Raw genomic sequence first — 15,666 nt, forward strand, 5'->3', positions numbered from 1 at the left:
CATCAAATATATACTATTTATTTGCTTATTGTTAATTAATAAATCTATAAAAATCAGAAAAAAATAAAGATACAATGAAGTAAATTCCATTATATTCACATGAAGACATAAAATATGTAAAATACTTAAGAGTTAGAATATTTAAAGCCATTATATAAGACATAAAAAGAAAAATAGATCCATGAGGAGACAATGAGGATTCTTGTCCTGTGACTCAGGTTTCAGTAGCATCTTTTAGTTTAAGGTATCACTCAGCTCTACCAAATGGCCAACCTTCACTCACTGATGTCTTAGGTTTTAGATACTAATGAAGGATCATAGACATATTTTTGCTATTTAGGTTTTCATTATGTTTAGGTTTTTTAAGTTTTCCAAAGTCATCAATACAATTAATACCATTCGCTTCTATTAATTTTAGATTCCGATACAATAAGAAGAAAAAAATACCTTAAACTTTCTGAGTTATTTTAAAGTCTATTCCAAGCACTCTTTACAGGTTTTGGGACCCTGGCTCGTGTTAGATAGAGGTGGAAACACGCACTCACACACATCCCAACCATGGCAGCAAACAGTACCTTTGATCACACCTGGACTCCTGTAGATCCTTTTCCTCATAGTCCACCTATTTTTACGGACTTTAGGAAGTTGCCTCAACTCAATTGCTATCTAAACCAAACATAGTTCTCACTAAGGGAACGCCAGCTCTCTTTGCAGCTCTCTCCTTCAAGGGTCACTATAGCAACACGTCTGCAGGCATTCCAGTCCCTAGTTCCTCAGCCTTACCCCCTGTGTCCAGACCAAATGCCCAGCTCCTGTGCCAGCTCTTCTGCAGGAGCTGTGTACACATCAATTTATGAAAAAAGCTTTAGTGGCATTTTTCAAGGTAGGACAAAAAAAATAAAGATAAAAAGCCAGTCTCCATTGTATAATTCAGAACTAGGGTTTGTTTTTTGTTTGTTTGTTTGTTTGTGTGTTTTTTTTCATGTTCCACACTTATTGCTAATTCGATTATGCAGTCATTTCACAGTTTATACAAACATCAAATCTCCACACACCGTTCATCTTGGAGCACATGGTTTTGTCAATTAAATTCTAACAAAGCTAGAGAAATCAAAACACCAATAACTTTTAAAGGTTTTAGTTTATTTGTTTGTTTAAAAAATCGTTTGGGTTAAATGAAAACACACCTAGAATACTTGCTTTAGAAATTTGTTCTCAATTTTAATTTTAAGCCATAGGAGAAGAAACCACATGAATTTTTTTGTAGACCGATATCTCAATGCTGTATGTTTGATTTGTGTTTACACGGGTATAACAGTGTTTGTGCTTAATTTGCTAAGTCAGCTTCCTGAGTTTTCTACAAACATCTAATACTAACATACGCATTAAATCTATATTTAAAATATTTGCTATGAAAATTGGCATGGTAAAATATTACATAGTTTTAAAATTTATTAGAACAATAATAGAGAGGGTTTTTAATTATTTAAGCATAGAAAGTGTTGGTTAGGAGAAGCTCATATAAGAGGCAAGTGTTTGGAGTGAAAAGGCTGAAAGGGTGTTTTAAAGTTCCATTCAAGTCCAGGTCACCAAACCAGAGATGTTCACAGATGTGTTGGTCTTTCTAGGACTCAAATAAAACAGTTCTGTGGCTTGAAACTTCCATACAAAGCAGAAATCAAGCAGAGCCATGGCTGTTAACCTGATGCCAAGCAAAACAAGATGAATCCCATTCATTTTCTTTCCCCTCTTAGGATAGTGATGCATATTGTGAATATTAAACTTGTAGGTGCCCTGGCGTTCTTAGAATAAAAGATGTTGACTACTCCAATGGCTGACAGGAAGACAATATCTAGTCTTCAGGAAGGCAGATGATACCGGATACCGTGCATTTTCTCACCAGTAGCTCTGGGACTTTGGGAAGGCCACATGCCTGACTCAGACTTGTAGTGATCTTATTTACCACGAGACTTTAAGGAGCTGAATAGCCTCTTTGTGCCTCAGAACCATTACAAAGATTTCATTTGATGATTTAACCATTTAATTTTTTGAGATTTTTATTTATATTTTGTTTTATGCATATGGATCAATCTGTTTAACCCATGCGTGCAGTTCTTGTGGAGAGCAGATGAGCATGTAAGATGCCTTTACAACTGGAGTGCCAATAGTTGCCAGTCATCATCTGTGACCTGGGATCCTGGGTCTTCTGAAAACAGCAAGTGCTCTTAACTGCAGGCCATCTCTCCAGCCCCTCACTGGATGCTTTATAAAAATGCTTTGTCCCGTTTTGCACCTTTTCACATTTTGTTCATTATTCATTGTTATTCCTTGTTATTCTAGACTTCAATTTACCCACTTAACATCTGTGTCAGTAGCCGAGCACCGACTCCTGCCTTTCAGAACTTGTTAGCTAAATATGCTTGAGCAAAGGCAAGCAGGTCAGGAAAAACTGGAGACTTTAATTTACATAGCACTTCCTCCTTTACTTTCTCCGTAACACCAAGAATCAAAGAATCTTGGGAGGTTTAGACATTTGAGCATATATTTTCTGAGCAATTCTGGATCATTATGCTTCCTTTATCTCAGTATGTTCATAGCAACAAAACAGTCATCATAAAATCATCCTGAACCCTTAAAGGCAAGGCACTGTCCCACCGCCAGGGGGCAGCATTTGTGCTCTGGACCAGCCAGTTTAAAGTCAGTGAAAAGATGGACCTGTGACACTTCATGTTCACCATCATATTTAGTTCATCCTTTCTAGCTACTATGAGTCTCCCTGCCCAGTCCCAATATCAACACTAGGTCTTCAAACTTACTATACATCTCAGTCTCACTTGTACAACCAAGACCTGCCTCATCCCTGAAAGACTCAAAGGATGCAGAACTTTCAATCATTCTTTTGTTGTTTATGCTCACACTGTTGCCCCAGTAAGGATGAGCCTGATAAACTGATACAATATCTGGGAGATTTTTCACTCCTTTCAAATTTCTCATAAGCTTTATCGTCATCTGGGAAGCAGCTACCTAGGGCTAGGTAAGGACTGTGGAGATGAAAAGTTACATTTAAAAGGCTCGCTGTCTAGGTGTCCTGGAAACTTCATTAGGAAGAGACAAGCGGGCAAGGAGAAGAAGGATGATTCAGAGTCCGTAATCAGTATCCTTAAATGTCTAGTCCTTCAAATGCTCTAGGAAGGTTGTGTTAGTTTGTGTCTTGTTGTTTGTTTGTCTCGGTTTTGTTTTCTGTTTGTTTTGTTTTGTTTTTATTCCAACAAAAAACAGTACGATAAGTGTGAAGGGGAAAATGATGCCCGTTCCCTGCCCCGTCTTACCTTCTGACACTGAACACTGGAACAGATTTGTTAACTATAAACTGAGCCCGTCTACACATGATGAAAAAGAGTGGAAATGAGTTTGGAAAGGCACAGGGTTGGAGGAGGCTGCTGGCTTATTTTGTCATAACCAGCTCTCACTTTTTAAATTCTAGTGAACAACCAACTTGTCTTTTTGTTTTCGGTTTGCTGGGCTTCAAGAGCGGTGTTTCTTTTCCGTGAGAAATAATAGCAACTTCAACCCACTGGAACCACTTAGAAAGTAGCAGCGGGTGGGCAGGGCTGGAAGGAGGAACAAGGGGAAGCAGGAAGGTTTCGGAGCAGCAGAATATAGATTCCTAAGCAATTTCTGCCCAACCTACCACCTTTCAAATGGCATAAAAGCATGGTCAAAGAGAATCTTGGCACCAAATCACAGGTTTCTGATGCTGTCTGATAAGGCTTTGTGGAGCCCTTCAGCGTTGTGTGGGTGCCAAAGTGATAACAGGCCGGAAGAGAAACCACAAATGAGCTTACAGCAAGGTGTCTTTGGGGCATCACTCCAAGATGAACCTTGTTAACAATGGCGGCCATGAGAGGGGCTCCCATCAATCAAGGGTATAATTTCAGAGCTCAAAAAACACTGCCCCAACTCTGTGTGCGTGTGTGTGTGTGTCTCACAAGAAAGTATCATCTAATTTTTCAACACGCTATTTTAAACATTGACTTTTTAATTTTACTTTTAGATTCATACACTCATATATAGTGTGAAATGGCCAATAAAGTCAAGCACTACTTACCTTTTATGTATCTTAAGAGGACCTAAAATTTTTGGTGTATTAATATAGTTTATCATCATCATCATTATGGTTTTCTGAGACAATGTTCTCTGTGTAGCCCTGACTGTCCTAGAACTCACTTTGTAGATCAGGCTGGCCTCAAACTCACAGTTATCAGCCAGCCTACCTCCCCTCCCCCACCTCCCTCCCCACCACCAGAGTACAGGAATTAAAGCCACTGCCTGGATATATTACTATGTTATTTGCAATTGTCAACAAACCAGACCTTCTCTTTTTAGATCATGCTGTCCTATTGGCCCACATAATTGCAATTTAGCACCGCATGGCCCAAGCCTTCCTGTGCTACCTTCTCCATGTGTACCTATAACTACTGTTTTAGAACTGGTTATTAATTAGGCTTCAGAAATGTATGTGATAATTTTTCCCTGCTTAGCAATGTCACTTTGCAGAATGGTCTTCAGGTTCACATGTTCTCAAATGTAGCTGATTCTCTTTTATAAATCTTGACTAATACTAGTATATATGTATACACAAATATATGTGTATATATAATGTCATGATACTTTTATTCATTAATCCATATGGATGGATGGTTTGCCATTAACTTTCTAATTATGCTATTTAATAAAACATGCTTCCTTTTCCCAAAATAGTCTAAATTTAAACACCATTTCCTTAACCTATTACTGTTAGATTTAAAAAAAAATTATTATTATTATATGTAAGTACACTGTAGCTGTCTTCAGACATACCAGAAGAGGACAACAGCTCTCATTATGGATAGCTGTGAGACACCATGTGGTTGCTGGGATTTGAACTCAGAACCTCTGGAAGAGCAGTCAGTGCTCTTAACCACTGAGCCATCTCTCCAGCCCCCTATTGTTAGAATCTTTATAATCTTAAGAGCAAAGAGCTTAACTGAGTAACTCTACCAGCCTCTCTGTCTGCTGTCAGCACAGAGGGGAGACCATTTGGAAGCTTCTATAGACCTATTCGTTCCCCAACCCAGGGCCACAATGGTGTCCATGGTCTGAGCTGCCTCTGGGAGCCTTGTCTGGGTCAGTGGTCCTGCCGTGAGGAGTCAGGAGTATTTGTGATCTGTGCTGTCACCAGAAACCGTGTGGAGGCCCATGATCCATACTCCCACTGACTGTGAAGAGCGAAGAGGCTACTTTTGCTATGATATGGATGAGTCCAGATGCACAGTTGAGAGGGAGGTACATGGGAGGCTTCTGTGACCCCTTCTGGGGTCCCCATTCCAAACCCAAACCCTTAAAAGTAATGGTCTCCACAAGAATCCATTGAGGAAAACCCTTTAAAGGTGTCATGGGAATGCTGAGCTGTAGCTCTCCACAAGTGATGGCTTCTGGTGGGGGAATGGGAGAAGAAGAACTCAGTTCGATTTAAGAGGCAGGCCACTGAGGATTTGCTCGTGTTTCAGCGAGTTTATAGACCATACAAAATGGACTGCTTGAAATTATTCTTATTTTTGCTTATTTGGGGAGAGGCTGAGACAGGGGTTGTAGACATAGGAGGAATAGGAAGTGAGATCTCTGATCAGGGTGAATGATATGACAGTCCCAGAGAATCATTAAGAATGCTGTGTTTAAAAAAACAAAACAAAACAAAACAAAAAGAGCAAAATCACAAAAAGGATTTTAAAATTTGTGAAATAAAGCTTGACATTACTGAAGTTAAAAATAGAGACCGAAACAGCAAATATGCATAACAGGATGCTTGAACATAGAGAATTTTGAACTTCAAAGAGTACCTATTTCTAAAATCTAGATTTTTGGTCTATCAGTACTTTTCAAAATACTTAGGCCAGCAGCATTGGCATCACCAGGAAACATTCGGTAAAAATCTCTGGCCCCAAAGTAGCCTCCAGCATCAGATATGCCATCCCCAGTGAACAGACTCCCAGAGTGCAGAGCTAGGGAGATAGCTGTGTCAGTAGAATGCTTGCTCTGCAAGCTTTAGGACCTGAGTTCAAATCCCCAGGACTTATGCAAAGAGCCGGATTTGATGGTGTGTGCCTGTAACCTAGTGTGTATAAATAGGGAGACAGAGGCAAGAGGATCACTGATGTTCTTTGCCTAGCCAGTCTAGATCTAAGTTTAGTGTGAGATCTTGACTCGATACCTACAAGGGATAGCAATTGAGAATACCTGAAGTCAACTTCTGGTCTCCACATGCTCATGCATATACATGTATGTTCACCTGCACACACACACACACACACACCCCTCAAGTGATTTTATGTATGATAACATTTCTTGAACTATATACAATAGAAAGTTCTATGAATTTCACAGCAGGAAAAACTCTTTGGTTTTTTCCTTCACTCTTTGGACATTAGTAAAACCCCAGCTTCTCCATGCTAAATGTGAATACTACCAGCATCATCCTCATAGCGTCGTCGGAAACCTGGGGCTAATAGTTGAGATGCACATAAAATGATGCTAGGTATCTAGTCCTGTTTGTTATTAAGCAACAACCACTTTTAATCCAAAAGGTCAAAGCCGTACTAAAAGCTGTTACTAATAACATTAAAGGGAAACTATTAAAAGCATAAATGGTCTCATATATCTGTAGCAACAAGGGGAAAATGGGTCAGAATAACCTTTGATTATGGTGAAATGATGAGCGGGGGAAAAGCAAGGAGGGATTAAACAAATATACACAAATCATGCCCAGTGTGTCCTTAAATAATTCTGACAATTTTGAGCCACATGCCCAGTTCACACAGAGATCTTTGGGGGAGAATACTCTGGAAGTGTGGGCTCTTATGCTCATCCAAACTGAGTTCGAATAGGAGCCACCAATTTTTTGAGAGAAAGCTTGTGTTTATTTGACCTAGATATGCTGAATAACCACCTACAAGAAACAGCAAAAAGTCAGCTGGAAGCCAGCTTCGAGGAAATAAACAGGCCCTCATTAAGTAACCTGTGATCCAAATGTGCTCTTAGCCTGTCAAAGAGACATAGACTTAGTTGTTTTAGTCTGATTAACTCCCTGTTGGATTTACACTTTACTGAGCAAGATGATTTTAAAAACCAAAAAGCACAAGTCTAGAAATTACCTCACTGTTGTCTAGACTGTCTGACAGCTTCCCTGAAATTCTTCAGTGGGTTAAGTCCTTAATAAGATCTAAATAAATTACCATAAACCCAAAGCAAAACAAATGGAAAAACACAATCCTACATGCGACTTTATTCTTCTGCTCAACACCGAATAATAATGAAGCTAAAGCATTGATACTTTGGCTGCATTGTGTAAGTATTAGATGGTTGAAAACACAGCAAAATATTTTTGATATACTTTCAAACACTCCTCTGAGGCTCTTTCACCCCCAAGGATCATTATCAAGAGCTTACCCAGTCTAGCCTGTGCCTTTTGATTCTGACAGCTAGGAAGTCACTGAGGCCTATGCATGACACCAGAGGTTGCCAAGGACCAAAGTGGATAGCTTAGCCCATCTGGAGATGCCCAACCAGTCTTATATCACTAGGGATAGGGCTCATGGAGGCCATGTTCGGTCTCTAGCTTCACAGTGCTGGGCATCCACATCCTTTAGTGTGAATAACCAGGGGATGGATGCTCTCTACCTACTCCCACTGGGAAGTCAGACTTGCTCTCGTAATCTTCCATAGGAGCAGCTACAGCAGACATCTGCTCCTTCTACAGACCTACAGGGAGTTGTCCAGGAAGAGACAGAAAGGAACCAATAGACTTTGTATGGTCACTACCCTTGGTGAAGAGAAGAAAATGGTGAAACCCGTGTCCACAGTACTATGAAGAGTCGGAGGAAAGTGAGCGTCCAATCTGGAAAGTTTCCTACAAAGAGTCATGTGACGCTAACAGTTTGCAAAGATTCAAGATGGGGTTGGACAAATGAGACAAGTTCTGTCTCTCATCGGAAAGCAAGATGGGGAGGGACTTAGTTCAGGAGTAAAACTGTATGCGTCCATCTAATGTTTACTCTGGCTGCTTTTCTTTTAATCCAGGCAGGAATACAGAGATGTTTTGCATTTGACAATTTTCTCTCTCAGTGACCGAATTTCAGCCAACACAACACTAAACACAACCCTACAATATTCCCCTGGGGGTTCTTGCAAACCAAGGAAGTAGGAACAGTATCTAATGCTTTGGATTTTGCTTTGTTTGTTTGATTGATTGATTTTGTTCTCTGGGACTGTTTAAAGCCAGAAAACACAGCACACATTACTAGTCTTGCTTTTTAAAAAAGAAGACCTTGGCACTGACCTCTCACTGTGAAGCACTGTCCTTCAGTTGTACTTCAGGGAATTCATAAAAACCAACAACAAAAACAAACAAACAAAAAAAAATAAGCAACAACAAAATGTAACATGAAATAACCACAAGAGCTAAGAGCTTCCTTAGAGAGTGGGAACAAATATCTATATGGAATCCTGGGGTGACAGCAACCCTGAGCTCCACATCTGCAATGCTTAGGAGTCATTTCAAGAAGAAGGGTAGAATATGCATATGCTTCAGTTCCATCTGAAAGGGGTTACACTGGCCAGACAGTTGGCTCAGCAGCTAACGGCACTTGCTGCCAAGTTTGATCACATAAGTTAGATCCCAGGACCCACATGATAGAAGCAGAGAATTGACTCCTGCACTGCCCACTGAGCAACACATGCATGCCATGCAATGCATGTGTGCAGGCGCATGCATATACACATATGCTAAACAGATGAATGAAGATTTACAAAAGAGAGAACACTTTATTTACCTTCTTGTCATGTGATGCCAACAGTTGCCGGCTTTACAAAGCCCACAGCTGTAGAGTGTCGGTCCACACACATGAGGAAAGGAACTCTCAGGAAAAGAATTGGCTTATTATGGCTGTGTTTGTATTGCACCCAATACTAGGAGAGAGGTGGCAATTTCTCTAGCAGGAGAAATATCGTTTTACTGTCTTAGATTATCAGCAAGGAAAGTGTAGCATGTGACGAGACTTAGTTTTAAATCGTTACTGTTTTCTGGCGCTATGCAACGTGTTATTTAGAATGGAATTTTTCAAAATGGATGACGCTTGTCTCTTCACTCCCACAGGTTGTCTGTCTTTGCCAAGAGATTAGCCTGCCTGCAACACAAGAACTAAACTTTCCTGACACTTTTTCAGTTAAGGGAGGGGCGGGGCAGCTTCCTAATCATATGTGGCCTGTCCTTTTGTCTTGAACATTTGAGACGATACATAGAATCTTTATTTTTATGTCACGCCTATGCCCAATGACTAAAGGTGTTGGCTGATATCCTCTCTCTTTATCTTTTTCTGTGTGTATATGTGTAATGATATATATACATATTTGTGTGTGCCAGTATTCATCTCATGAACCCATGGAGACTGAGGTCAACATCTTGTATCATTTATCACTTCTGCCTTACTTTGGGGGAAGTTTTCTCTTTGAATTTGGTGCTCAATGTTTGGCTGCAGTGACTTACCACAAACCCAGAGAGCCTCCTCTCTCTGCTCCCACGGTTGGGATTACAGACATGAAACATCCCACCCAGCTTTTTAAGTCGGGGCCAGACATGTTTACCACTTTACCCAGGTCTTAGCTGGTATTTCTATTGTTGTTACATAATACTCAATATTTTAGGGCCATAGTAACTAAGCTGGTCCTTATTACAAACTTATGCAAATCAAAACATCTACAAATGGACATGTGCTTCTACCTTTGTCCACACTGTCCTCTTTGGTCCGTTCCATGATCCTTGTTTAGAGGCAGCTCCATTAACTGTCATGAAGCTCTTCTTTTGTGAAAATGCTCATTTCCTAGTTTTGATAGGAGAGATTCAAATTGGAAGGACTTCAAGGGAAATAAACCAGATAAAAGAATTACCCCTACTGGATGAAAAACTATGGTGCTTTTGTGGATTAAGTAATGATTCCAGGGTTTATGACCTGCCAAATGTCATAAAACCAATTAGTCACAGAAAGCCATAAATGAATCCCATCATTGCCCACACCCGAAAGTTCCTTCCTCTGAAGCTGGAAATATTTACCATGGAAAAAGTCTGTCCAGAAAGAGCTTAACTTCTTTCTAGGGAAAGATGAGACATGAATGGGAGAGATGGAGGCAAAGAAAGTTAGTTAATGTCAAGCCCAAAGCTGTAGAATAGAACTGCCTCTCCTTTCTGATGTTTTCGGCTAAGTAGATGATGTGCTTGGTATTTTCTTGTCCTGTAAGTCGCTAGATAGAGGGCACAGGAGCATAAAAACAGTTTCAGTCACAAGTGCTGGAACCGGAAGCTGCTTCTGGTCCAATAAACATTTTAGGAACCAGCACTGAGTGGAGAGGGCAGGTCTGTGAGTCATTCATACAACACTGCCAATTCCTCTAATTAGGATTCCCAGCGGCTATGGAAGACAAAGTATGAGCCACAGAGGGAGATGAATATTTTCTAGGGATGAGACCCTTTGAAACAGACTACTGGTAGAACATTTGGTTAGATTTCCTATAGAGGACAAAGACAGGCACTCTTAGTAGACAGAAAAGTGAACGGATTCTTTACTTCTTGCCACTGGCCCCTATTAGTCTCTAATTTTGATTTAGTGATGAATGCTAGGGAAGCTTCCAGAACTCATCCTTAAGAAATGCTGACTTTAATAATCCTCCTGTCTCTACCTCCGATCCCACCTCCTCAGGGCTGAAACTACAAGTGTGTGTGACCATGCCCAGCATCTGACATGGGCTCTAGAAATTTGACCTCAGGCCCTCATTACTTGCATAGCAGAAGTTCTACCCATTGACCCATCTTCCCAGCCCAGAAATAAAACTTTTGAAAAATTAAAAGCCCTGAAGTTGGAAGAGTAGCCCAGTGGTTAGCGTTACTGGCTGCTGTTATACCGAGCCTTGGTTCTGATCTCACATGGTATTTCACAGTAGTCTATAACACTTGTTCTAGAGGATTTGATGTCCTTTGTTGACCTCTGGTGACACAAGGCACACACATGATTCACATACAAACATGCAGTTAAACATTCAGTACACATAAAATACAAATAATTTTTTTAAGAAAAAGCATTAGAAATATTCTGCCAAGTTCTGAGTCAACGTTCTTAGTAGTACATTCCACAAAACAAATCACAGGAGGCTCAGATGTTCAAGGCCCAAGTGTGTAAAATCTCGAATCCAGCCATGGAACCAGACATTGACACCATTCAGTTACCATTTAATACTTATGCTTGAGCTTCAGTATGAAAGGACAAAGAAGAAAGACATGAGGTGATGGAGCTGGTGCTCAGCTGGAAGCTTCATCCCTACTGACTAGCCCCCATAGTGCTGAAAGGTGCTACATATGCAGGCCACTGCAGAAGAAAAGAATCACCAGTCCTACCCAGCTGTGAACCCTAAAATCTACAAACAGGCCTGGCACAGTGGCATAAATGTCATGGGGGTGACCAACTACTTTCTGATTGGATTTAAGGCTCACTTTGCACATTGAAACCCATGCCAGGCACGGTGGTAGGCACTAAGAACCTGTGGCTGGATAGGTCCTAGGCTCTAAGAGAGAAACTACGTCTGTTACTCAGCCAAATGGACATACTCTTCAAACAAAACAGACTGCTAATGACTGGACATTATACGATAGGTCAGAGTACCTGTCAACCGTCACCAGATAAGCTTCCTTTTGCAGTAGATGGTAGCTAACTTAGAGACCCACAGCTGATCAAGGGGCAGAGAGTAAGAGATTGTGAGTTACTCAGCCATAATGAGATACCTACATCACAACCTTCCTCCCAAGGGTAGGACATCACTGTAGAAGTTGAAGAAGGAAGATTACTAGAGCCAAAGATGGTAGATGACTCATAGACAACTGTTTGCTGGACAAGGCAGGGCAGTTACACATTCAAACTCAAGCCACACAAGATGTCAGCATGGAGAGAGGGCATGGGCAGGAACTCTAAACCCTTGCTAGGGAGCTATTGTCAATTGTTGGGTTCATGTAAAGAGAGAATCGGCTCTTTTTAAGGATGCAGACTTTGATAGGAAGAACAACCCTCAATCAAGAGTATGTGGGCAGCACAAACTGGATTTGTGTCAAGTCCAAAAGAAGCTCAGGACATATGTCTATCAGCGGTGGTGCCTATTAGCAAACCAAAGCCCATGCTGGCCTCTGGGCTCTCTCAGCGTCTCAAGTACCTGGCACAGAGCCCATGCTGGCATGCTGGCTCTCTTCAGCTCTTCTGACTTAGCCCCTTACCTTAAACGTCTCCAGTTCATACGCTTTCCTTCCCCCACCTTCTGATCCATATATAACCTTGCCATTTTGGCTACACATCCTTGGCACTCTCTTGGTGCACTCGTTCTTGTCTTCCTCTCTTCCTCCCCTGCCCCTTCTCATGAGCATATTCAATCTACTACTTTCTCTCTCTGCTCTGAACTTTTCCAGATTCCTTTGGCCATGTTCTCCCCCATATCTACAATAAAATAAACCGTTCCCTCAACAATATCTTGGAGTAGTCATGTCCTCACTTTATATGACTTTATAGGTTAAATAAATAAATAAATAAAACAGGTCACAGTTGGGTGGGTTGGGAAGGAGAGGTACATCTGGGAGGAACAGGGGTGGTAAGTATAATTTTAAAAAATATTGTATAAAATACTGAAAAAAAGAATAACAATGAGAGAAAAAGAATAATTCTTGGCATTATGCTTCCTTAAACAGAAGATTATGGTTCCTTAAACAGAAGCAGAGTGACTGTGTATCAGAACATGATCTACGATAACTTCTTGTCTGGTACGTAAATTATATGACCCTGTGGCTCCCTTATACATACTGTTAGTTTTCAGTAGGAAAAAAAAAAATCAATAAATGTCCCACAGAACATTTTCAAGAGGAATGAGATGATAAGATTCAGGTTCAGTACACAATGTGATTCTTCTAACTTTCTCTCCTCTCTCTCTCTCTCTCTCTCTCTCTCTCTCTCTCTCTCTCTCTCTCTCTCTCTCTCATCTTTATAAAGTCCCTTTCTACTACTTAGATTTTTTTCTTTTTTTTTGTTTTGTTTGTTTGTTTGGGTTTTTTGTTGTTGTTTTTGTCTGCCCAAGTTTAACTCTTGTCATCTATGTGTCCTTGAATTTAGAGCTTTCTACTGATTCCCAGAGAGGTTCTTTGTGTAGCTTCTTGTATTCTAATGCTAATCTGTTCCCCCAGAAACTATTACAGCAGGACCTCTGCAAGTAGTTTCTGGGATCCTGTCCTCAGTTGGTTCTGATTGGTAATAAAGATGCCAACTACCAAGAGCAGAGCAGTGCGGATAGAGGGAGGACTTTAGGATTCTGGGTCTTGGAACTTGGAGGGAAGGAAGGAGAACTGAGATGCTGGGAGAGTGTGGAGGAGAGGAGAGATTTGCAGCCCAGAGGAAGTCCCAATGGGGCAGCCATCTTGGTACAGAGCAACCAAGATAGAACATAGAAGTAGTAAATAATCACTCCGAGTTAGGATTAACTGCTTGAAGGTCAGGCAGTGGCCCAGCTATTGAACTCTATACTGTGTATTAAAATTAAAGGCTGTGTATGTGTTTCATTTGGGAATATAAAGCATTAAGGTGGGTAGGGAACCCACCCCTGGATTTTATTAATCAATAAATTAATTCAACATTTCAAAAAAAAAAAAAGATTCAGGTTCACTGTGTGTGTGTGTGTGTGTGTGTGTGTGTGTGTGTGTGTGTGTATGTGTGTATGTGTGTGTGTGTGTATGTGTGTGTGTGTGTGTGTGTGAGAGAGAGAGAGAGAGAGAGAGAGAGAGAGAGAGAGAGAGCATGTTTCTAAAGTAAGGTAGAGGGAGACTTAGGGAGACACCTAATGTCTACCATTGACTCTGTATAGGCATCCATAGATGAGCATGCACAAGCATGTATGTACAACACACACAGATGCACCATATAGTAGGTAGGTAGGTAGATAGATAGATAGATAGATAGATAGATAGATAGATAGATAGATAGATAGATAGATGACAGATAGTAAATAAACTTCTTTGCAGTGTAATATCAGGAAAACCTTTACCAAGTTAGTGTCCTTTAGAAGATTCAGCTAGACTGGTACCCAGCAGCCCTTAGGCTCTATCTGTCTCCATCCCCCTAGCCACTATGTTGTAGGCACCCATGCCTGACTTTTTCCATGGATGCAGGAAATTTCTTCTCAGGTCCTCACACTTGAACAGCAAGCACTCTACCCACTGGGCCATCCTCCCTCTCAGCCCAGAGGAAAAAAAGTTTAAAAGCACATGCTTTTCATGTTCTGGGCCGAATCATATTTCTCTAGATTTACATCTACAAAAGGTGGTTCTGGGCTAGTGAGATGGTCTTTCAATTAATTGGGCTTACTGCTCTTGCAAAAGACTGGAGTTCAGTTCCAAACACCTACTTCAGGAGGCTTACAACAACCTATAAGTCCAACTCCAGGGCATTCAATGCCTGCTTTGGGCCTTCACGAACACCCACACACATATACATAAACCCACATGCCCCTCCCATAAAATTGACAAAAATTCATTTTAAATAATGGTATTTCAGGCAGCAGTACCATCAGAATGTGCTGCTGTGAGTGGTGTTGACTCTGTAATGCCCCAAATTAACCTGTAAGTCCCACCTGCCCAGGAACCAGGTAATGCTTCCTGGAATGCTGGAAATTATAGTTGTTGGGTAATGACAAAGCCTCATGGGAAAGTAGGTGGCCTATGGGTTTGTCCTTATAAAACTCTGCAACTCTGTGGCTCGAGGCCATTCTCAGGAGGGAAATTCCAGGGAATGGTCCTGACCAAAGTCCACCTCTTGGTCACTATTTCTTATTTAAAAAAGCTTGCTTCAAAATTGGCCCAAAATGGTGAAGTTGTTGTTGTTGTTTCTGGCAAATCTCAGGATTAATGGACTCCTGGGTTTGGTTTCTCAACTTCTGCTTGAGAAAACTGAGGCACCAGGCTAAGAAGTCTGTACTGGAACTCCTTAGCAAACAGAGCTGGACAAACCACTGCCTTCCATCCTAAACATGTTAGGGTGACAATGTCTGCTATGTTGGAAGTGGAGAACCATCTTGAATTCTGGCTTTCCCCACACTAAATTACTCAATATGGAATAAAATGATTTTCCAGGCTGTGTCTTGCCCTGAGTGACTCCATCTTACAAATAGCCTTTGGCTCCACTTGAAGGTGAAGGAGGATTGAGCCCCTACGGTAGAGGTAAACCATCTGGGTAACACAGCCCAGGTACAAACTTACAAAAAATGACTTATTCCTTGGAGTAGAAAGAATATTATCATATACATCTATTGGAGTGAATCAAGACTGCAGTGGATCATGGATGTATTGAAGTCCTATTGGGAACAGCCTCAAGAAGTTATCAGACACATCAGAGTGAGCAAACGTTATAGCTCTGTCTTAGGGTTTCTATTGCTGTGATGAAACCACGACGAAAAACTAAGCTGCAGAGGAAAGGTTTGTTTGCCTTACATTTCCAAATGCTGTTCATCATCAGAGGAACAAGAGTTCAAACAGGGCCGAGCATGGTGGTGCACGCCTTT

At 41.0% G+C, this 15,666-nt stretch overlaps 1 protein-coding gene across 15 annotated transcripts in view; it reads right to left on the reverse strand.

The window, feature by feature from the left end:
* Positions 1-15,666, reverse strand: part of Syne1 (spectrin repeat containing nuclear envelope protein 1) — a 504,890-nt gene that overhangs the window by 437,557 nt on the left and 51,667 nt on the right. The window contains exon 1 of one of the 15 annotated variants that reach the window (XM_029482397.2): positions 576-708. The exons of the other annotated variants lie outside the window; for them this stretch is intronic. Coding sequence (XP_029338257.1) covers positions 576-615 — 40 coding nt within the window. The 5' untranslated portion in view covers positions 616-708. Of the gene's footprint in view, positions 1-575; positions 709-15,666 lie in introns of those variants that run through there. 15 annotated transcript variants of the gene reach the window in all.

This window comes from Mus caroli, unplaced genomic scaffold, assembly GCF_978045245.1.
Source record: "Mus caroli unplaced genomic scaffold, Mus_caroli_1 scaffold_9, whole genome shotgun sequence".
NCBI lineage: Eukaryota > Metazoa > Chordata > Mammalia > Rodentia > Muridae > Mus > Mus caroli.